General features: G+C 42.1%; 2 protein-coding genes across 2 annotated transcripts; one reads left to right on the top strand and one right to left on the bottom strand.

The window, feature by feature from the left end:
* Positions 1–98: 98 nt before the first annotated feature.
* Positions 99–4,216, bottom strand: LOC111842949 (dicarboxylate carrier UCP2-like). The gene is made up of 8 exons (XM_023810117.2): positions 4,060–4,216; positions 3,741–3,872; positions 2,953–3,135; positions 2,552–2,762; positions 1,827–2,024; positions 1,620–1,721; positions 1,354–1,534; positions 99–1,039 (listed from the first exon to the last, which is right to left on the bottom strand). The coding sequence occupies exons 3-8, from the start codon at positions 3,076–3,078 to the stop codon at positions 925–927; spliced, it is 933 nt and encodes a 310-aa protein (XP_023665885.1). The 5' UTR covers positions 3,079–3,135; positions 3,741–3,872; positions 4,060–4,216; the 3' UTR covers positions 99–924.
* A 9,061-nt stretch (positions 4,217–13,277) lies between these two features.
* On the top strand, positions 13,278–20,863 carry LOC111842942 (protein phosphatase methylesterase 1). The gene is made up of 14 exons (XM_072702403.1): positions 13,278–13,645; positions 14,564–14,658; positions 15,597–15,688; positions 15,830–15,887; positions 15,989–16,040; positions 16,199–16,353; positions 16,574–16,664; positions 16,754–16,819; positions 17,028–17,163; positions 17,683–17,812; positions 18,285–18,329; positions 18,952–19,016; positions 19,116–19,183; positions 20,375–20,863. The coding sequence occupies exons 1-14, from the start codon at positions 13,560–13,562 to the stop codon at positions 20,391–20,393; spliced, it is 1,158 nt and encodes a 385-aa protein (XP_072558504.1). The 5' UTR covers positions 13,278–13,559; the 3' UTR covers positions 20,394–20,863.
* The last annotated feature ends 1,221 nt before the right edge of the window (positions 20,864–22,084 follow it).

The following is a 22,084-nucleotide window of genomic DNA, read 5'->3' as shown; positions in this document are numbered from 1 at the left end:
AACATGGTCTGCAGCTGCCTCAGCTGTGTTGAGTGTTGTGAAGGCTGCTGTTCATGATAAACCAATGCTCTTCGGGTTTTTTAAAGAATGCAAGCAAATCAAGGCAATACTATTGACATTTATATAAGACAGGACCAGATACAAATAGGAATATAAGGACTGATTGTTTCGACCAGCGATACACAGAACATTAACAATTAAAAAAATAGATCAATACGTCATATATAATACATTTGTAACTACAAATTTGGAATAGTCAGACACTAGAAACTGTAAACAATTCCTCTGGTGTGGCGACACTTTGACATTGCTTCTTGTCTTCTTTAAAATCTGCATCCGTATGTTTATAACTGATATAGCTCTTGGCCATAGAGTTTATCAAAGAGATATTGAAGTCTTTGACCCTTAACCAATAACACCATAATTCTGGAATATGGTCTAGTGGCGCAATGTCCTCAACACTGTCCAGTGTTCCTCTCAAAGTGGGGGAGGAGAAGTGTGCATACACATCACACCAGGGGTTGACCGGGAATCCCACTTGTGCGTCAGAATGTCGTCCACCTCAGAAGCACAGGCAAGCCCCACCTCCTTGGGCACCGTCTGATGACCAGTGCCCTGCAGAGACTTTTTGAGGGGCAGGTGCTCGACTGAGGATGGCGGGATCCCCCCCACCTTGGTTAATTCAGTGTGATGGTCATCTGTGCTCAATAACACTTGAGGGGGGGGGGTCCTCCTTGGCTTGAGGGGGGTGGATAGTCATTGGGGCAATTTGGATCGCTTGGGCAAAGGGGGTATGTGCTCAGGTGCTTACAGACCACCCTCCGCCCCCCCCCCCCCCCCGTCCCAGTACGTGCCTGCCCAAGACATTCAACTTCCTCCTTGTCTGTAGATCAATAAAGGCACTCAGTGTCCAAGAGTGCCGGTTCAGAAAGGGGACTCCCACGACTGCTGTGCCCGCATTACTGCACGCTTGATCTGCTCATATGATACGAACATGACGATGTTCCAGGATCCTAGGCGAAGGAAGGACGGCATGAACCTGGAATGGGATAGGAGAGAACATACCATGTGAACAGTTGTCAGATAAATGCAGGGGGCTGTAAGTAAACTCAGCCTCTGAATGAATCCTGCCACTGTGCCACTGAGGGTACTTAGCAATCAAAAAAAAAGATAACGATTAAAATATCAAAATGATCAATGAAAAGTATAATGCTCAAGAGATGAATGACATGTTAGTGCTTCAATGCAAAAGCTAAGCATCATGATGCCAATATTTCTTTCCACATTACCATTAATGTTAGCAAAATGACAGGCAGATGATGTAATACATCTTTGGAAAGGGAAAGCTTATACCCCTTGTAGAAGGCAGTTGGTCCTTCCTTGGTCAACATGGTGAGAGCACAGTTGATGGCACTGCTGTACTGTCCTGCTGCGGAGTTCATGAAGCGCGTCTTCACTACATCGACCGGTGACGCCACGATGGTGGTGCAGAAGCCCGCTCCAAAGGCGGCAGTGAAGTGGCAGGGCAGGTTGTCTGAGGGACACACATGCGGCAATTGGTAAGTGCTCCGTGTGCCTCTTAGTCCTGCTTCGCCTTCAACTTCCAAAGGCAGCCTTACCTGTCATGATGTCATACTTCAGAATGAGCTCCTTGATGATGTCATAGGTGACTAGCTCTGCACAGTTCACAATGGCATTCCGTGTTATGTTGGGCAGACAGCCTAGAACAGAGTGAGCAAAGAAAATGTTGTTTTGTGTCTCTGATATACAAATGTTACTGTCAAACTCGGAAGCACAGGCTGGGATCGGGCCCTGACACTCCCTACCTCTCCAAAGTCCCCGGACTCCCTCGTCCCGGGCTATGGTCCGATAGGCATCCATGGTGCTGTTGTACCGCTTGGCGCCATCCGCAACTCTCACCTGGGCCTGGAATCGCACCTTGACCACATCGGTGGGCTGGGCAAACATCACAGCCATCGCCCCCGTCGTGCAGCCGGCCAGAAGCCGAATCACGATGTTTGAGTCTGGAGAGAAGAAGTGGTCCTGTTGCAAATGTGCTGCTGCCACACAGTCCCATGTGACAGTGAGTCTAAGAACTACCATCTAAAAATAACACCCAAGGTGTATGGGGTCAACTCAACAAACACTAAAACAACTAACAATGGCAGGTGAAACACGCAGGTCTTTTTTGTATGAAACAAAATATTACAACTAATACTTCAGAAAAACAAATTAGTAATTTCTGATTGAGTAGATTTATTATTCTTAATTCATGTTTATTGTCTTTGCTATTTGCTGTTCATGAGTTTTTTTTTTCTTTGAATGTAAATAAGAGGCTTATAGAGGCTATTTGGAGCTCAGATACTTAGAAACTGGAGAGACCATGTGCGCATTTCACACTCCGGTGTGTGATGTGACTTTAATGCATGCCACAAGCACTGTCGCCTGTGGGTGGGTATAATTAGAGACTCCGCCCACTTTAAACAGGAACTGGCAGGGAAACAACCCCCGTGGGGGGGTGGGGGTTTTAAGTGTGTCAGGGGTCACTCACTGTCTGAGCCGCGGGTGTAGAATTGCTTCATGGTGTCATACAGGCCGATGCGGACGGAGGCGAAGCTCATCTGCCTCTGGAGACCCGCCACCAGGCCGTTGTAGAGACTACGGGCCCCTTCTGTGCGCACCATGGTGGTGATGGTGCCAAACACGCCACGGTAGCGTGCCGCCTTCCCCACTTCCTCTACTGCCTTGGATTCCCCCTGAATCTAAGTGATAGGAATAGCTATGGTTACTCTGAGGTCTGCTCACATGCGGTTTTCCTTGCTCCATGAAGGACTACGAGAAAGTAAATGCTTCCAGGATTTCCGGCTGAACAATGCCTGCACCTGCTCAGAAGCCCCCATGTACAAATAGCGCATCACCATTTATGCTCCTAGATTCATTGATTGGCCTTACCTGCAAGCGAACTTTGGCCGTGTCCAGTGGGAAGGTGACCAGGTCAGCGATGCAAGCTGCGGTCCCAGCACCGAAGAACTTAACAGTGGCTGTGGGGGCAAGATCTGCGGGCCTGACTACAACCATAGCTGTGGTGACTGACGACTTCCAAAGCTCAAAGGTGACAAAATGGATCTTTACTACCTTAAAGGGAGAGATGGTAGACAGAGAGATGGTAACTTAATTACACACAAATTATATGTATGCAAGAATGTCATAGATCAAGAACCACAATGCAATACCTCATCTAACAAACTGCAAGTTTGCAGAATAAAAAATATAGTCGTAAAATGGATTATAGATTTTTCCCTCTTTTTCTGATGATGCAACTTTTTTTTGTGAAGTAATCTCCTAGAATATCAAGGATCAAAGAATTATATTTGTCAAGTAGGTTATACAAGTACAACAAACTTTAGTAGCTGCCCCCATAATGACATGAATATGTATTTGTAATCAGTCTCAACACGAAATGTAAAGTATTAGTTCCTGTTCATATCACTAGTTCGTCCAAAGTCATTCCGGTACTTCAAGATCATTAGTCTCCTATATTTGGTACTCAGCATTGCTCTGATTTCAAATTAATGTGTAGGTAGGATAGATTATTTCCACATAATAAATATTTTGCTAAACAACGATACATAGAAATAGAACAAATCATCGTAATGATGTATATCTTAGAACTGTTTCTCGCTGTAGAAAGCTAAGAAGTATATACATGTCTTCAAGTGCAGCGCTTTGTGATAGTTTACCTGCTGAGGCGCTGCGGCCGTATAGTCAGGTCTGTGACTATGAGAACGTTATTTCGTGAGATCGTTTTCAGTCCGGCTTGTGCGGGTCCATACAACTCCAGAGGACTCAATTCCCAAAACAGCATAACACGTCTTGATAAAATAACATCAAAATATTATTATTAGTATGCATAATAATAATAATAATAATAATAATAATAATAATAATAATAAATGCCAACAAGGCAAAATTACTGTAATAACATATTACATGATTAGTAAATTTGTTATAAAGTAACATAAATGTCAATTAAAGTAAATGTCATCCTTTCAAATTTACCTATATGTTTTTCGTCCACGATAAGGATTTAGAAGCAATATTCCTTTTGGTGATGCGTCTTGCACTGGGCCACCTTAACTGCCCGAGACCAAGCAGGGACCTGTACAATTTATAGACGCGCCTCCTAGACAGACCCCCTAATGGCATTCCGTTGAGTAGCACTTGTGAGCCCGTATTACGCCAGTCTTATCTAAGATGTTTACAGTGAGGAACACTATGTAGCTTCTAGCCTTGACGAAAACAAAATAGGAATGAAGAAATCGGAACACGTGAATAACGCAAATTAAAACACTGGTGTAGTTTTGCGCGTACTTACTTCTGAATATTATTAAAACTAACATATCTATGCATCAACTTATAAATGTGTAAGGATTTATAAGAACATGAAAGTCGTCACCGGTGTTCTGTCGAGTTGAGCTACTTTGTCGAGTTAGGCTACCGTAGTGTTAATCGATAGCCCTAACCCTAACTCTTACCCTAACCCTAACCCCCCAAAACCCCCTAAAAACCCTTACCATAACCCTAACCCAAACCCCTAAAACCTAACCCTAACCCCCAAACGGTGGAACTGCAAATGCGCAAAACGGCTCGATAGTACGTCTCGATAGGTAGCTCAACTCGTCCGAACACCGGCAACAGCTTTTCCTTGTAATGCTACGTAAGACGATGAGAAAACTAATGCAAAAAATTACAGGTAGAATTAGGCTTATTTTTCTATTGCTGGATAATGTAACAAACATCCAGTTACAACGGTATAATATAGCTTTGATTTAACAGAAAAGTTCACAATAGTTATTTAATCACAAGTCTACCTTCATGTAGGCCTAATAGCTTTGACACTTAAAGTTCAATACGCCCATAAGCGTGTGCATTGAGCCAATTTACCATAACTTTCGCCAGTGTTTTAATTGTCGATGAGTGTCATTTAAAGCATAAGACGGGAAGAAGGTAGTATTAATGCATAGGGGAGGGGTTGGTTAATTTCCAAAAGAAAGCATTTGTTTTCAAGGTTTCTTTTTTTTAATTAGGACTAAATCTGCCCCCCCCCCCCAACACACACACACACACACACACACAAGCTCAATCTGTGTGTGCCCCTAGAACCAGCAGTAGCACTAGGGGGGAGGGGGGTATGGTTGAAAAAACCGCACCAAAGTGATCTCTAAAGAAGCAAAAATATCACTATTGGCTTCCCATCACATGGGGAAAGTTGACTGCATGCCCCCCTTCATGTGAAATAGTATTTTGATGTGCCTGTAAATATCTGGTGCATCCAGGGCCTAGTGTCCTACCAATGGAGAGAATGCGATGCCCTATAAGGTGCCCTTACAATGGTCTAGGCTGTCCTTATATTATATTGCATTATAAATGTAACATAATGCCATATATGGTGCCCGTTCACCTGGGTAAACCTGAGGTGCCCTCTGGGTGCCTTTCTAGGGGAAAACCTCCTGAAGTGCCCTCAGGCACCCAATTTTTACCATGCCAGCTCAGTTGCAACCCTATATCAAGTATAGGTTTATATTACCGCTATGGTCAAGCATGCAGTGTGCTCTGAAGTTATGCCAATTGATGCCTATCATGCAACTCGTATCGGATGTGCCAGTGAATTTTAAATTACGCATCTGTGGTTTGGCTTCTTGGATTGGTTGAGTGTTCACTAATTTTGTGCTAAGTGTTTACAGACCCAAAACCTGTTTATATAGGTTAATTCTAGGATTGGGGCTAGGAAATCTGATCCTGGATCAGCATAGGAACTTGCATACATTTCCTCGCGACCCTTTCAGGAACTTGCCACGACCCAAATTTGGGTCGCAACACATGGGTTGAGAATCGCTGCTCTAGGGTGCCCTTACAGGTGAGGGAACTTGATGAAGTGCCATTGTAACAGAGATAGAGTGCCCTTCTAGTGAAGAAAATAAGATATGCTGCCACTATGTGATACATGCTAGAACACTAATTTACCACACACAGTGACCATTGATCTACTCCAGGGTGTGTACATCATACAATGACTGCCCTTTTTATCCTTCAGACTGTCTGTGTCTGCCACTGAACAGAAGTGAGCAGAAAGGCAAACATGCGAACAAGCATGATATAAGCTATGATACTGATGATGGTTCCCTATTAATCATGTGTAATACTCTGGTCTGTGAAATTTTTGCACGACACATAATGGTCCACTGTCTCCACGAATGATTAGACGTAAATCTTCTCCAAAGACTAGCTTCACTAAATCGTTCAGAATGGATAACCTGAGAAACCTGCAATGATTTATATTATAGTATCATATACAGCTCTGGAAAAAATGAAGAGAGCACTCTATATTGTTTTAAATTTGCATTTTTCCTGGTTTAATCCTGGTTTTGCTGGTAGAAGGCTACACTGCGCAGCAGGTTGCTTCCAGGCCCAAAGCTTCTAAGACAGCAGTAAACAAGAAGATGGAAAAGCAGGAGACACTGGGAATGACCAGAAATCAGCCAGATAGAGGATAGAAGCGACTTTCTAATGCCAGAGATGACTGTCAGCTTATCCGGCAGTGCCTTGTAAATTGGAGGATGACCTCAAGTGACTTTCAAAAAGAATGGGAAACATTAAGTGCAGACATGAAGTGCACTGCTAGGACAGTTCATATCAGAGCTAGAAGCAGGACTGAAGTCCCATAAAACACAGAAGAAGCCCTTCGTTAATGAGAAACAGGGAACAGCCAGGCAGGAGTTTGCAACAAAAAAAATGTATATTTTACACAGGTGTATACCCATAAACTGAGAAATGAGTGAAACTGAAAATTTTGCTGTGGTCTCTTAATTTTTTCCAGAGCTGTATATAAATGTTATGTTTTTGTTTTTAGCAGTTCTCTTACTTGAATGAACAGTATGAAACATTATTGTGGTCCCTTAAGCACTTGAAACATGCCATAGGACATGCTGGTGCCTTCAAAATATACACATAAACATTGGAACAGCTTTGAGCTCTCCAGCCCTGCTTTGTCAGCTATCAGTTGAATCCAGCTAAAACCGGTTCTCCCTTAGCACATTTAGGTACACGTTTCATGGTAAACAACTGCAACTGCTCTCTCCGGAAACTCCCCTCCAGCCCCCCCCGCCTGTCTCCCCCACCCTGTTTGAAATTGGATAGAGGTTACCCTGGCTGACGCACAAGCATTCCGCCCCAACCAACATAGAACTTGTATATGGATAAAAAATAACAGTAAAACTATAAATAAGCACAGGTTCCTCTAAATAAAGGTTACTGTGGCACAGAGTCTAGGACCCTAAAGCATAATGCTTCATCATAAAAAATAAAATTGTAATAATGGCATTACTGTTTACCAAGGTTTAAAGTAATCAATTGAGTGATATGACAGAACATAGGTTACCCGTGATCTCACCTGCTTTTTACTGTCACCTTTGCAGATAGTTCTACTGTGTCTAGATACATTTTGTGTGGTCCAAATGAGTGGCCTCAAATTTCAGACTAAGGAGGATTGAGAGATCAGCAGTTTACCTATGACCTGAGACCCTGAGAGCACAATAATGTTCTAATGAAACAGCAGTTTCAGCAACTATCTTGGGAATACAGATGAGACTGAAGTTTCCCCAGTGGTAGCCAAGAAACTTTGTGTCCCTCCTGCCCCGAAACGTAAAACTATTGAAGGATATTTGGCTACATTTGTGAAATTTAACTGTACAAAGCACGTAAATGGACCTTAGAGATAACAAAGAGACTCCAGCTGAAGAAGGCAGAGCAGTGTTCTCTGAGAAAGTGGTGTCTGGCTTGCGGCTAAATGTCACCATAGTCTCCAAGGGCAATATAAAACTCAGATATCCTGTCCCCCTCACAAAACAGTACTTTTTGTGCTAGAAGTGTGAATTAGAGCCCTACTTGTTCCTTTTGTGTTGCACTGAGACACAAAGGTCACTCGACAGACTGACTTTTCATGGGGACAGGCTTGTTTTTTTGTGCGTGCCCCCGTTATGTAATCCTGTAAGACCCATATCTGGCTCCAGCTGAAGTCTCTCACAGGGCAAGACTGAGCAGGACAGCAGCTGTTAGTAAGAGCTTCCAGCAAAAGTTTTCATTATTTTAAAATGGCATACAAATGAATGTATAAAATGCATTAACATTACATTAAAAAGAAAATGCACACACAAATTGTCCAGCACCTATAAATAAATAAATATTATGAATATTCGCAAACATTCTGGCAGGGACCCGAGAGTCACTGCTGGTTCATCAGGACCAGTCAGCTCTGCCTGATGCTTAACACCCACCATTACAGCGTTAGGATGGTCTCCAATCAGCCTAAGGGGAATTGGTACTTAGTAGGTTATTATTTGGCACATACATACATGCACAGTCACACACTGCGGGCAATTTAGAGCTGCTGCTTAGCCTAACTGTATGTCTTTGGATGATAAGAGGAAATCGGAGCCCCAGGAGAAACCTGGAGGTGATGAGGCGACAGCACACCCCTCTGGGGTGCCATGCCACTCTGTCAACTCTTAATGTTCAAGATCATGAATACCTGAACGCAGGTTCTAATAGCAGTTCATTTCAGATGTCTGCAATAAGTCATTATTTAGTTTACCGCATTAAAGAAATTTGCTGCAAGGCAGGACCGCAATGCTCTGCTGACGGCAGGTAAGCACTGCCCAACCTCCAGAACATCTATATCAGATGATGCAGGTCCAAGACCAGAAATATCATTACAGACCCCAGTCACCCTTACAATTTCCTCTGCTCTGTGCTGAGGATAGGAAAATGCTGCTACCATCTGGAGGCTGTCGCAGAAAGGCTGAGGAAGAGCTTTTTTCCCCAGGTAATTCAGATCCTTAATGAGGACAGTGTCTAGGACCTTTGCATAAACAATGTTTCACTACAGCCTACTCAGCATATACTTGCCCAGCCCCATATTCACTCCCACTCTACAGCTTACATATGTAAATATTGACTTATTCATTTGACTCTGTGCACCACCACCTCTCACTTTACTTCTAATTGCACGCTTTTATAGTTATTTATGATGTTTTGTTTCTTTACACTCATGTCTTCTGTTTCACAGTCCGGGAACTGGACAACCAAGCATAACTCAACACAGTGTTCAGTATAACTGTGTGTGAAAAAACACTGATTGATTGAATATGCACAAAACAATGCTTTAACAAACTGTATGGTAGATCTTCCTATATCTGGCCTCAATTTACAGGGGAATGTGGGTCTATTTTCTGGCTGCTGGTGCAGGACTGGCTAATCCAGTGGTTTGCAATCCTGTTCCTGGCTCCCCTCCCCTGCTGGAATATTTTTGTTCCAACACTTCCTCAGTCAGGCTCATGTGGTGTTAAATAGGTTTATAATAAATGTAGCAGGCTGAAAGAGGAGTACAGGCAGGAGGAGGTGCCAGGAACAGGAATGAGAACCATTTAGCTAAACCACACGTCCATCTGTGAATGGACCGATGCACTTCTTCTGTTGTGGTTCATCATAATTTTTCCATGCTTACCCGTCAACCCCAGCCCCGCCTATTCTGTCGCCGCTTCGGTCTGTGCCAGGTTGGTGACCTCAGCCTGCAGACATTAGTCTCAGAAAACCCTGGCAAGAATGTCACATGGTGGAACATCCCTTCACCTTCCCCAGCCTATGACCTTCTGCTCCATCTCTGTCCTATCCAAAAAATATATTTTCAGCACTATTTTTAAATTTGCCCCTCGTAACCCCACTGCCAGACACTAGAGCATCGATTTAACGATACAGGAACTGTGCTTAATCATCTCCTGCCTGCCTCTTTATAAAAACAACCATAAAAGGTATATTGAATGGTTATTCTACACTGTAAATAGTATTTAAAACCCCTAATATTTTTCATAAGAATATCCCCCAGGGATTAGTAAGTTATATCATATTGGGTGTTTTGTATTATTATAAAAACAATTGTCTTCTTAATGATGTAAATGTAAGCAGTAGCACCCAGTGGCCCCTAGTGTGACATATACAGCCGTGGAAAAAAACCACAGCACAATTTTTTTCTCTCATTTCTCAATTTATGGGTGTGCATCTGTGAATATTGTTTTTTTTTTTGCAAACTGCAGCCTGGTTCTTCCATGCTTCTCATTGATAAAGGGCTTCATCCTTGCTTTATGGGTCTTCAGTCCTGCTTCTAGGAGCCTGATATGTCTTAGCAGTGCACTTCCCACCTGCACTTAATGTTTCCCGTTCCTTTTAAAGGTCACTTGATGCCATCCTACGATTCATGAGAACCTGTTGGATAAGTTAACGGTTATCTCTGGCATTAGAAAGTCGCTTCTGCCCTTCACCTGTCTGGCTTCTGGTTGTTCCCAGTGTTTCCTGTTTCACCTTATTCTTATGTACTGCTGTCCTAGAAATTTTGAATCTTGAAGCATCCTGATACTCAGTATAGCCTTCTGCCAGCAGAACCAGAATTAAACTGGGATTTAAGAATGCAAATTTATTTAAAAATATAGAGTGGTCTCTTAATTTTTTCCATGGCTGTATATGGTGCAATCAAAATGGTCAGGAAAAAACAGCACGTGAAAGAAGAATGCATATAACAGTGGCGAATCCCCAAGCAAGCACCTTCGAAGAGCAGCATGGGGGTGGCATCTGTCCTTCACGGAAAGCTGGGTCTCTTATTACAGTAACCTAAGGAAATGTCAGTGAAGACAGAAGCCGTCACCACAACATGGTCAACAGCAACATGCCCTATTATGGGTCCATTGGCTGGAGCTGCTTTACATCTAGATGGCAAACAGTTTGTGAATATGGCAGCGCCAGGTGTCCAGTTGTATTTTTGTCTGACTGAATACCTCCCACTCACTCTCCTCCAGTAACCCCTCACCAAAACTACCACGAACAGATAAACGAAAATTTTCCCCCCAAACAAAATGGTGTTTTTCGGCAATATCTGATGTTAGAATTACTCCTTTTGTGGGGACATTTTCTCAAATCATTTCTACAAACACACAGAAATGTCTGCAGAAACTTACTAAGGATTCCCCACTAATACAGGTATCATTTATTGTACTATATTTTTGTATGTTTTATTAACATCTTTTATTAATGTGATGGTTCCCATTGATTTGCAGACTGTAGAGCAAACAGACATGAACCCTTTGATTATGCATATCTGTGAGTTAGTGAGGAAATCTGTACGGTTTTCACTGGATCGCACTGATTTTGCAAAAGAAATCCATATTCAAACCTTTGGACACACAGTCAGGCACAAATACATGTAGATATGTGAGCAAGTGTTGAGAAATGCATGTTGAAATATTTACATGATTTCAGACTGATGATATTGCTGACTTTCAACAGTGGGAGGCATTTTGTATAGAAATTTGACGGAACCAAGTCGTCAAAGAATCCTACAGGTCTGTGTTTGCTTTCTTGTGCTGCCGGAAGACAGCAGAGAATGTAGGTCAAGCACATATCGTGTCATTAAACTGGCAGGAAAACATTTAGTCAAGCCTGGGGTGGAAAGCCACGCTACCCTCGAAGTTTCCAGTCTGGGATGGGAGGTGCAGCGGCTGGCTGACAGTGACAAGCTGCACCCCAAACCCATATAAAACTGCTAAGTCATGCTAATGTCATCAGGTGCATAGGCCAACCTCTGTGTACTTGTCTGGTTGCCGCAGTAACAGACTATCGGTTTCTCCTGCAGAAAACAGCTTGTTACCTGTATTGATTCTCCAGCATATGTAAGATATGCTTAACGATACTTGTAATACTAAGGTCAGGGCAGCCTTTTCATATAACTGTATGCGTGGAACAAAAAAGATAATGCATTTCATTTAGACGTTGACACACACGGACACTTTGATCAATGTATAATTTCTGTGCAGTTATTGAAAGAAATAAAGAGAAAGTCACAGGTTGGCAAAAAGAATAAGAAATATCCCTTATGTTTATGAAGAATTATTTAAATGTCACATTTCTGGATGGATAAATGACTAGTTGAATAAGTGTTTTGGGCCTGTTTTTACTCTTTCCTCCTGTTAATGCATTTACCTGACAGTACCTAGTACAACTTTGTCTTGACATGTGCAGGAACTAAAACAGCCTGTTCTTTATGATGCTTCATGATGCCCCACCAACATGTGAATTGCAGCTATGAACCTGCTTTAGGATGATAAACAATGCATGACAGTACCTGAGCTTCTGTCGGTTTATCTGAAAAAGAGACAGACACAATGGTGTGCTTGCCTGGGCCTCTCCCCATCTCTTGTTTGTGTGCCTGAGTTCTTGTACATGTTTATCTTCACATCAGATGAACATAAACACCCATCTGAGCTACAGATGAGCACCAGTGATTCAGTTACTGGTTGCTAATTTGCTTTAGTCAGAGAAAATTAAGATAATCGTCTACTCTGCAGGGATCAGTCTCACTGTTCAAACCTGAATTTTTATCTACTTTTGATGTTATTCTTTCCTCTGCTGCCCCCTTCTGAAATAAAAGTGCAGTGCAAGGCACAAGACACCAACGATAAAGGCGCTCTTCCAAGAAACAGGCTGTGTCATACGGTTCCAGAATCCCCATATTTCTATTACACATCTGCTGCGGCACGCGTTACATGGCCCCTCGCGAAGCTCTTGATGTGATCTTGAAGTAGTTCTTCACTCGCTCCATAGGTAGCATTGCTCTTGAAATATTTAGTAATTTTGTAAAATTACAATAAAACTTGGGAAATTAGCGTTGGTACAGTTAATTCGAATTCCACTCATCATATATTTTACTGTGTGCCCCGTAAAGCGTACCACAATCTTAATTGTATCATCGAATTATTCTTTGCTGCTTAAATTAGTCCAATCACTTCTACAGTGTAAACAGTGCATGGTAAACTCATCAACAATATTTGCAATCAAAGAATGCTGCCCTCTACTGGATACTTCAGCTTTTACGCCGATAAAGGTAGGAAGATTATCCCAAATCGGTACATGGGCTTCCCCAGTTGATGTAATTGTCTAATTCAATTACAGTCAATCTAGACACATTTAAAATCGACATATGCCCAGCACGTGTTTCACGTTTATCCTCTACTAGCTAATTAAAATGAATAAAACACCGTGTATATTGCAATTATATGCGTATAAACGGGTAAGATTATTTTAGGTAAAGATGATTATTAAACCAAAACATATTAAAAGACATACATTTCTCAATATAATGGCAACTTCTCTGGTGGTATTCCTGTCCTGTAAAGCATTACGTCACCTTTTAGGTTTTAACAGGACGCTTCACAATGCACTCTGGGAAGTATAGTGTCTTACGATCGGTGTTGCGTGTGAATTCAAACGGAGGCATCGGCAATGAGTAACTATATCTCCCAGAATGCTGCGCGGCAGAAAAGGCAGTGCGGTAGGAGATACTCATTTAATCCACAGTTGAGATTAGAAGTGTTGGTTGGTTTGGGTTCCGCTGGTGAGAGAATTCACCGTGTTAGAACCAGAGCCCAAAAGAAGGCAGGATACCTCCACCTAGCATCATGGAGAAGCAGTTGCATCTTAATTTACTGTCATCTAGACCATCGATGCCGGAAGCCTTGCAATCTGGGTCAAAAATGAGAATGGGGTGAGTTATAGATATTGATTGTACCTCATTGGTAAAGTGATCAGTTTATAATGTCAGTTAATGAAATGTTTCGCATGGTCCAAATACAGTTCAGTGTGTGCTCACCACTAGGAATGGCAGCTAGAAAGCTATAATCTGCGTTCCACTGAAAAGTGAATTAAGATATATGATGTCTCGTTATTTAATTAAAGTAGCACCATTACTTAGTGCAATTTAGTATCATTACTGAACCCGCATAATATTGATTTAAGTCGCTGAATTATCGATGGTCAGTCTAATATTGCAGTTAAATATTTTGAAACTGTTGTTAGTAGTTTATCGGGTGGATGGTTAACTTGCTGTCTAGTTAGTTTGTTTAATAACGAGAAATATATTTTATGTCTAACGACTTTATCGTTATTTAATGTTATTGAAAAGACAGTGCTGCCCTCGACACGATAGGAATGCGTTGCATTTGGCTCCATATTATTCAGCAGCATCCGCTGACATATTGAAGCAAATTGGAGACCGAAGCGATTTGCTGGCGATCAGGGAGGCGATGACCCCGTAGTGGTGACGCTGCTCGCCCACCGTTTCAGCTAATCACGACTCGCGTGTGCACCGTTGCGGGGGGAATCGTGCGTCTCTGCGCTCCCCGCCGGCTATGCTGGTCTGGATGAGCCGCACAGCCCCGCCTTTTCGGAAGCGATCGTGCTTTGTCGTGACTCAGGGTCTGTCGATGTGCCGACTTGCTGTGACAAATACAGCCAAATGCACCCCGAAGACGAAATTTATAGCTTCATATGTAGATGCATTATTACACTTAACATGAAACGGCGCCAGCTGTGTTAATAAAAGACCATGCTGCTGAAAGTGCAGTCTTGAGTAGAACCAGGGGTGGGTTCACCGTTTTGTTAACTTAACATGACTGTTTCCCAGTCCTGGGAGGAAGCGTGATTTCTCCCCATTGCCCTGGAGCCAGTACTTTGAAACCATGGAAGATGTCGAAGTTGAAAATGGCAACGGCAAGGACATATCCTTTAAAGCTGTGGCGTTAACATAAAAGAATGGGGGGGTACTGAGAAGCAGGGTGGGGGGGGAGATTAATTCACTCTTGTTGTTACTACTAATGTTTGCCCATGTCGTCTTTGACAGGTGATGGGCATATTCAAATTTTCAAAACCGTGAACAAATAAATTTATTTGCTGGAAAGACTCCCATGACCCTTAACGACACTTTTGTGAAATGGGATCTAATGATTTCTCATGACAAATAGTACAAAGTATAAAAGTAATAACAACACAGGTGTGGAGGAGAGAAGCATTTGTCATCTCCCAAGATGCTATAATGACTACTGGTCAAATGAAAACAAAGCGGGTTTTGTTAAAACATGTCCACATGTAAACATGAGTTTCTTTACCAGAATTTCCTGTAGCATTTTGTGACACAGTTAACATCTTTGGATTCTTTGAAACTTTTTTTAATTCCTCTGTAAATAATAAGATACTTTTGGTAGCTAGGATTACTTGCTCTGGTAAATTGAGGACCTCTGTGGCTGTATTGGTGATGCTTCTGCCAAAGTAGGATGACCGCCATGCATGTAAGTTAATTTCCTGTTCTGCGTCAGTCCCGTTCTTGGACTGGATCATCGCAGTCTGTTCCAAAGAAGTCTAATCCAGAAATACAAATCCCATTTGTCTCTGTTCCCCGACTGTGATTAATATAAAAGCAACAAATAATATCTGCTTCTGGATGAATTTTAATAACGTCAGTCGACTTTGGTTATAAATTCTTATGGAGTTTAATATTACTTTTATTTGTATGTGTTTTATGTGATTTTTTTTTTTAATGAGCTGAAATATTCCCTATTGTAATACTGTAAATGGCCATAGGGGGAGTCATGTTTATGTTTCATTGATATCCAGGGGACATTGTGCCACTGCTTTGTCTGTGACCTTGACTACACTGCACACTTTCCGGATCTATAGCTGTGGTTCTCAGGGTCCAGTGCTGCTCCTTCTACATGGTGGGGGACATTCTGCTCTCTCCTGGGCTGTGTTCACGGTGAGCAACCATGTAGTGAGTGGGTGTCATGGCGATTGTGGAGCCAGACATGTGAATAGAAGGTTACATGGTGATTTTAACAAGGTTCTTCTACCTGTGTCAGTATTCAGCAGAACATATACATAGTTTGTTTCCCTCCAGACCGCAATCTGTAGCCGCATCATTTGCAGAGTGGTGGCAGTGGACCTCAGGGGACATGGTGAGGAACCATATACAGGGGTGTTAAAGGTCATGTTGCTGCTCAGCAAGAGAGGGCAGCTCTCATCCTTTCAGATTTTGCACTTCTCTTGTTGTTTGCAGGTGACACAAAAGTGAAGAACAGTGAGGATCTTTCAGCAGAGACTTTGGCCAAGTAAGTTCATCGAGGTGGGAATCATCGGAGGGTGGTGTTTTTTTATGAATAATGTCTGAGCCGTCTACATTTACGTGATTGCAGTGTGTGGTGAATCTACAGAAAGTTTAAGATGTGTTCCAAATGCCATAATTAATTGCTTGTGGTGTCTTCTTTAGGGATGTGGGCAAAGTAGTTGAAGCTCTTTATGGTGAAAATCCTCCACCAGTCCTGATAATTGGACACAGCATGGGTGGAGCCATTGCTGTTCACACTGCTGCAGCCAATCATGTGCCATCTTTATTGGGCCTTTGTGTGATTGACGTGGTAGAAGGTATGTTGGGGAAAAATGTAGGGATATTCCTCAGAATGACTTTACTTGTATGTATTTTTTTTCTTTGACTTGGAATTAATGCTCAAGCATGTGATCTGATTGATTAAGTGGCTGCTTGCTTTACTGGTCAGTTGGCTACTTGAATGAATTGTCCAGTTGTCATTTGGTCAGTTGGCCACTTGAATGAGTTGTCATTTGGTTTGTTGCTTGTAACATCCAGGAACAGCCATGGATGCCTTGAACAGCATGCAGAACTTCCTGCGGAGTCGACCAAGAACCTTTAAGTCGGTGGAGAGTGCCGTAGAGTGGAGGTGAGTGGGAAGAACAAAACAGTTTGCTTTAACAGAATGGCAGGAAGTCTCAGTTTGCTGTCCAATCACATGGGTCCTGCTCCTGACAGTGTGAAGAGTGGGCAGATAAGAAATGTGGAGTCTGCGAGAGTCTCCATGGTGGGCCAAGTGAAAAGGTCAGTCTACAAGACCTGAATTTTCTGTGGAAATCTGATTTCTTCACATAACCACTGGTGCTTATGAGGGTTTACTACTTCTCCATAAATAAATGTGACATTATGTGAGTTGTAGATGACAGAACAGGAAAACCTTCATTAACACTGGACTAATGGGTACAATTAGTCTGGGACAGGTGAGACCCTGACTCACTCTATCCATTTTCAGGTGTGAGGAACCTCTGGCCAGCCCCAGCATCCCAAAAGGTATCAGTGAAGGCATCATTGAGGAAGAGGAGGAGGATGAGGATGATGAAGGCTGTGATGAGTCTAATCACAAAAGGAAGAAGGATGATGACCAAGAGGTTGTTAAATGGTGTGGTTTAACAATGTCTGGGAGGGGAGGTGTGGCAGTACTTTAATAGCTGCACTTTACAGATCAGGGTGTTAAAGTTCTTCTGTGCAGGAGAGCCTGTTTTACAGCTCCAGTACAGGGAACCTCCCTATTTGTTCTGGTTCTGCTCCAACCAGCCTTTTAATTCATTAGGCGTCATCTGACTCTATCAAGATACCGAACTAGATGTCAGTCAATTAATAGGTACAGATGTGAAGTTTTGCAAATGTTACAGCTTTTTGCTCTCAGACAAAATGGCATGAAATATTTACATAATTCAAACTGAAGTGAACGGTTTAATCAATGGCCAGATTGTAGAAGAAAATCCATATACCCTATGTTTCCTGGAACAAGTTTGGTTTCCAGTGCTGTAGGGCCCTGGCATTCTAGAGTGAGTCTGTTTAGTGAGGTGTTTATGATGTGTTTGTGTGCGGCATCCGTACTTACGTGGTCATACCTGCTCTGAGCTCCTCCTTTTTTGCATTCTCAGGTGAAGAAGGAGAGCCTTTTTACCTGGCGTATTGAGCTGGCTAAGACTGAGCGCTTCTGGGATGGCTGGTTCCGTGGCCTATCCTCCCTCTTCCTCAGCTGTCCGGTGCCCAAGCTGTTGCTGTTAGCAGGTGTGAGGCAGGGGGTCGGGTCACGTTTGGGTGTGGCATCTCCAGGGCCTGCATGTGCTATAGCTGACACCTGGGTAGCCATGTATTAACAAGGGTAGGCTTGGGCAGTGTCTAATTTTTTGAACCATCATACCGCCTATAGTATACGGTATTTTGATGGTAATTTCAAAAACAGCGCTGTTTGGTATTGTGCAAGGTCCCCCTTGGTCAAATTTCCCGAGCATTAATCCCTCACAGTAAAATTCACTGAGTGGAGAGGGCGGTGAGTATGATACATTTTCCTCGAATGGCTAATTTTGTCGCCGAGATTTAAAAATACCACTTTTTACTCAAAGTATTGTGGTCTACTGTAATACCACAGTGCTCTAGCTGGGTGTTCAGGTTCTGTAGGTGCCTGGTAGTTACTGTATGTAACATTTTCCCAATGTTTTGTTTGCCTTTTTTTTTTTTTTTTTTTTTTTAACTGGTGCAGGTGTAGACAGATTGGACAAAGACCTCACTATTGGACAGATGCAAGGTACGCTATCAGCACTAGGACTCGTCACAGAAAATTCGGTCCATGTAACACAAATTATAACCAGACTCCTTTTTCTTAATCAGTAGTAGTAGTAAACAATAATAATAATAAGTACTAATAGTGGGCAGTGGTGGGCTAATGGTTAGGGACGTGCACTTCAAAATATTGCTAATTTATAACCCTGACCAGCAAAGTACCACTGAGGTACCCTGAACAAGGTACCGCTCCCAAGCACTGCTCCTAGGGCTCTGAATTAGTTGGCCACTGCTATGTCACATATGAGTTAAATGCAGAGGACACATTTCATTGTTGTGCTCTGTGTGCTGTGGTGTGTCAACAATGACAATTTTTCACCTCATAAGAATAGCTTTATTTATTATAGCACCTTTAAAACACCTGAACGCAGCTCAATGTGCTTTACAGAGAGTGCAAATAACAAATAATAAAAACTAAAAGAAATAAAAACTAAATAGGATCAAAATAAATGGTAATAAAATAACACAATCAAATGATAAGAAGCCATATTAAGGTAAGGTGAACGTAAAAATTAAAATACATGAGTATAATGTAATGATATGTGATGGGTGCCTATAATACATGTTAATCTGTGTGTTAATTCCAGGGAAGTTTCAGATGCAGGTGCTCCCACAGTGTGGCCACGCTGTCCACGAAGATGCCCCTGACAAAGTAAGAATCACTGCTCCCCCCCCACCCCCGCTAAGTTTTTCACTCACCACCACCACGAAACCCCCCCCCCATCTCACAGTATTGGTTTTTCCCTGTCAGGTAGCTGAGGCTCTTTCAATCTTCATGGTTCGTCACAAGTTCACAGAATGGAAGGACAACTTCCAATGGTAAGATCCAGTCGCCCAATTACCTCAGCAAGATAATGGAAGAATGTCATATGAACTTATTTTATATGGAAAGACTATCAAATCACGTATGGTAGGTACCAAAAGCCTGTGGTACACTTGGATGAGCAGTTACAGTGCTGACGGAAAGTCTTGGGTGCTTGCTTAATTCTGTAAAAATGTTTCAGATTTATTGGTGTCATTTCACAAGTCCATTCACAAGGAATGTTCGTATTCCACTCAGACATTTTCTTTTTATTAAGTGTCATAATTTTTTTGACTGACTCATTCAGTTCTGTTTTTTCCATTTTGCTATTGATTGCAATTGTAGTCATTGGCTCCCAAAGTGACACTAAACACAAATGTTTGGCATCTTAACAAAGGTGTTACTATTTAAAAAGCACCCAATGAGCCTGCTTGTCAATGAACTTTTAAACTCAGAACATCATGGGTTTCAATTTATTACTGCTTGAAATACATTTTTCACTTAAAGCTAATGGTTGTTTCTGATGTGATATATATTACATTAAAAATTAATAAAGTGATGATTTTTGTTACTAAAACAATAGATTAGCAATATTTTTATTGAATTAGGCAAGCATTCCAAGACTTTCTGTGAGCACTGTAGATTGCTCTTTTGCCCTTTAAATGACATCATTGCCATCCATCTTCTAATCCAGTGTTGTCCAATCCGGTCCTTGGGGACCCACAGTCAGTTCATGTTTTTGCTTCCTCCCAACTCCCAGTAGTGATTTGGGAGGGAGCAAAACCGTGGACTGTCTGTGGGTCCCCGAGGACCAGATTGGGGAACTCTGTTCTAATCATTTATTTTTGTCAGGGTCATGCATACCCATATACTCACACAGTCATATACCACAGGTGATATAGAGACAACAGTTAGCTTAACCGCATGTGTTTGGACTGCGGGAGGGAACCAGAATACACTGTGGAAATTCATGGGACACGGGGAAAACATGCAACCTTCACACACAGAACGGAGTTGGGTTTCGAACAGCCAACCCTGGTGGTTTGAGGCAACAGTGCTAATCAGCCATGTTGCCAAAGCTCACCACTAATCCATTAAAATGGATCTGTGTTCTAAGGTGGCAAGCAAACGTGGCATTGTGACACACTTGATTTAGTTGGCTTTCTTCCACGACATGCCCTAACGATATTCCTTCTCTGTCACTGCAGCGTGTTTCCAGTTTGTTGACTGGACATTTTGGTCGCCCGCCCTGCTTCCCGCCCACCTCTACCTGTATCTATCTCTGTCTCTTTGACTCTCTGACCACCAAGACCCATTAAATGTTGTGGCTGCCCGCAGGAACAGGTGTCTTGGGGCTGTGGGAACCTCGCCACCCCACGGGCCTGAGTGACCCGATGCAAGTCAGTGTCTTACCTGTGAATCATTCGTAGCTCTTCATAACCTAGAAATCGGTTTGATGTGTTTCATTTGTTGTTTTTGTTGTGATTTATTTAATAATTGAATAAAGGAGTTTTCATCCTTTTGTCATGGTTTTTTTTCCCTCCACAGAATGTAAATTTTTGTGCTGGGCTTATGATCCCTTATTTTTCGTTTACTGTGCTGCCTTATACATTTTTTGTGATCTCCATTTGTTTGCCTGAATTGTCTCAGTTTCTAAACAATACTGGAAATAAATAAAAAGTGATGTTTTGTTTGCAGACCTGGTGTGCCTGTTTCTCTGAATTTCTCTTTGATAGCAGAGCAATGGGGCCTTTTTAATGCACCTCACTTGATGTGCATTTGTGTTGTGTTACTCTAGTTTGTTTTTGTCAAGGTCCAGTTAGGCCAGTGGTTCCCAAACTGGGGGGCGTGCCCTGCGGAGGGGTGCACCAATGGGATAGCCTCAGGGGCATGTGCCACACTAAAATAATCTCTTCACAGACTGGACGATTAAACAAATAAAGCAGCACAACATTACAGTAACTAACAAATAAACCACTAATGTGTACTATTAGAGCATTCATGTAATTTAAACTTTATTTTACCAGGTAAATTAACTGAAAACCAGTTCTCACTACTTTACGTGATATTCGGGAGAAATAGATAACACATCGGAACTTCCTGGGATACAAACGTCATCCAAATGTCTCATTCTTCAGTCAATAAGGGAAAGTTGTGTTGTGACGGAGGTTGTTCCAGTTTGTTCAGCTGGCTGAGAGGTGCTGTACGATCTGTCTTAAGTCGTCTTGCTCTTGCAAGGTTTATGTACCATGTGACATAGTGACGCGTGAGGACGTTTTGCAGTGCCGGACAAAAAAATCTAACCATATCATGAAAAACGTGGTTTAAAATTTTCTACATGAAGAGCAGGGAGACTATCAATTAATGGGTATGTTTTAGTGTTTTGTGCCATAGTTTAGGCTGAAACCTGCAGTAATCATTAAAAACAAAATGTGGTAATCATAAGACAAACTTTAATTTGTGTACGCCAATGAATATTAACAGGAATGTTAAATCTGCATTAGCATAATTTCAAACTTATGCTGGACTTTTATTTTTAATTGATTGCTCTTTTTTTCTCAGTGGTGAAATTGCACCATTTGTATTTTGTAATTGCATTTGTTTTGCTCAATTAGAAAAGGGAGTTGTATTTCAAATAAAGTTTGAATCTGAACCTGTGTAGTTTGAATGGGGGGGGCTCAATAATGTTCCTATCTAGAAAAGGGGGCCCTGCAGAGAAAGTTTGGGAACCACTGAGTTAGGCAATGTGCTGCAGACATACTGAACACCCTAACAGCCCCCCCAAGAAAAGAAACAAAATTATGCTTCAGCCGTCACACCTGAGGTACTGAAACCTGGGAGGGGGCTTATTAGGGTATAATCAGAACATTTACATCTGTCTCTTCCTATTATTTTTAAACAAACATGCAATTGCACCC

The sequence above is a fragment of the Paramormyrops kingsleyae genome, chromosome 18, assembly GCF_048594095.1.
Source record: "Paramormyrops kingsleyae isolate MSU_618 chromosome 18, PKINGS_0.4, whole genome shotgun sequence".
NCBI lineage: Eukaryota > Metazoa > Chordata > Actinopteri > Osteoglossiformes > Mormyridae > Paramormyrops > Paramormyrops kingsleyae.
The sequence above is the reverse complement of the archived record's forward strand: the minus strand, read 5'-3'. Positions and strand labels throughout refer to the sequence as shown.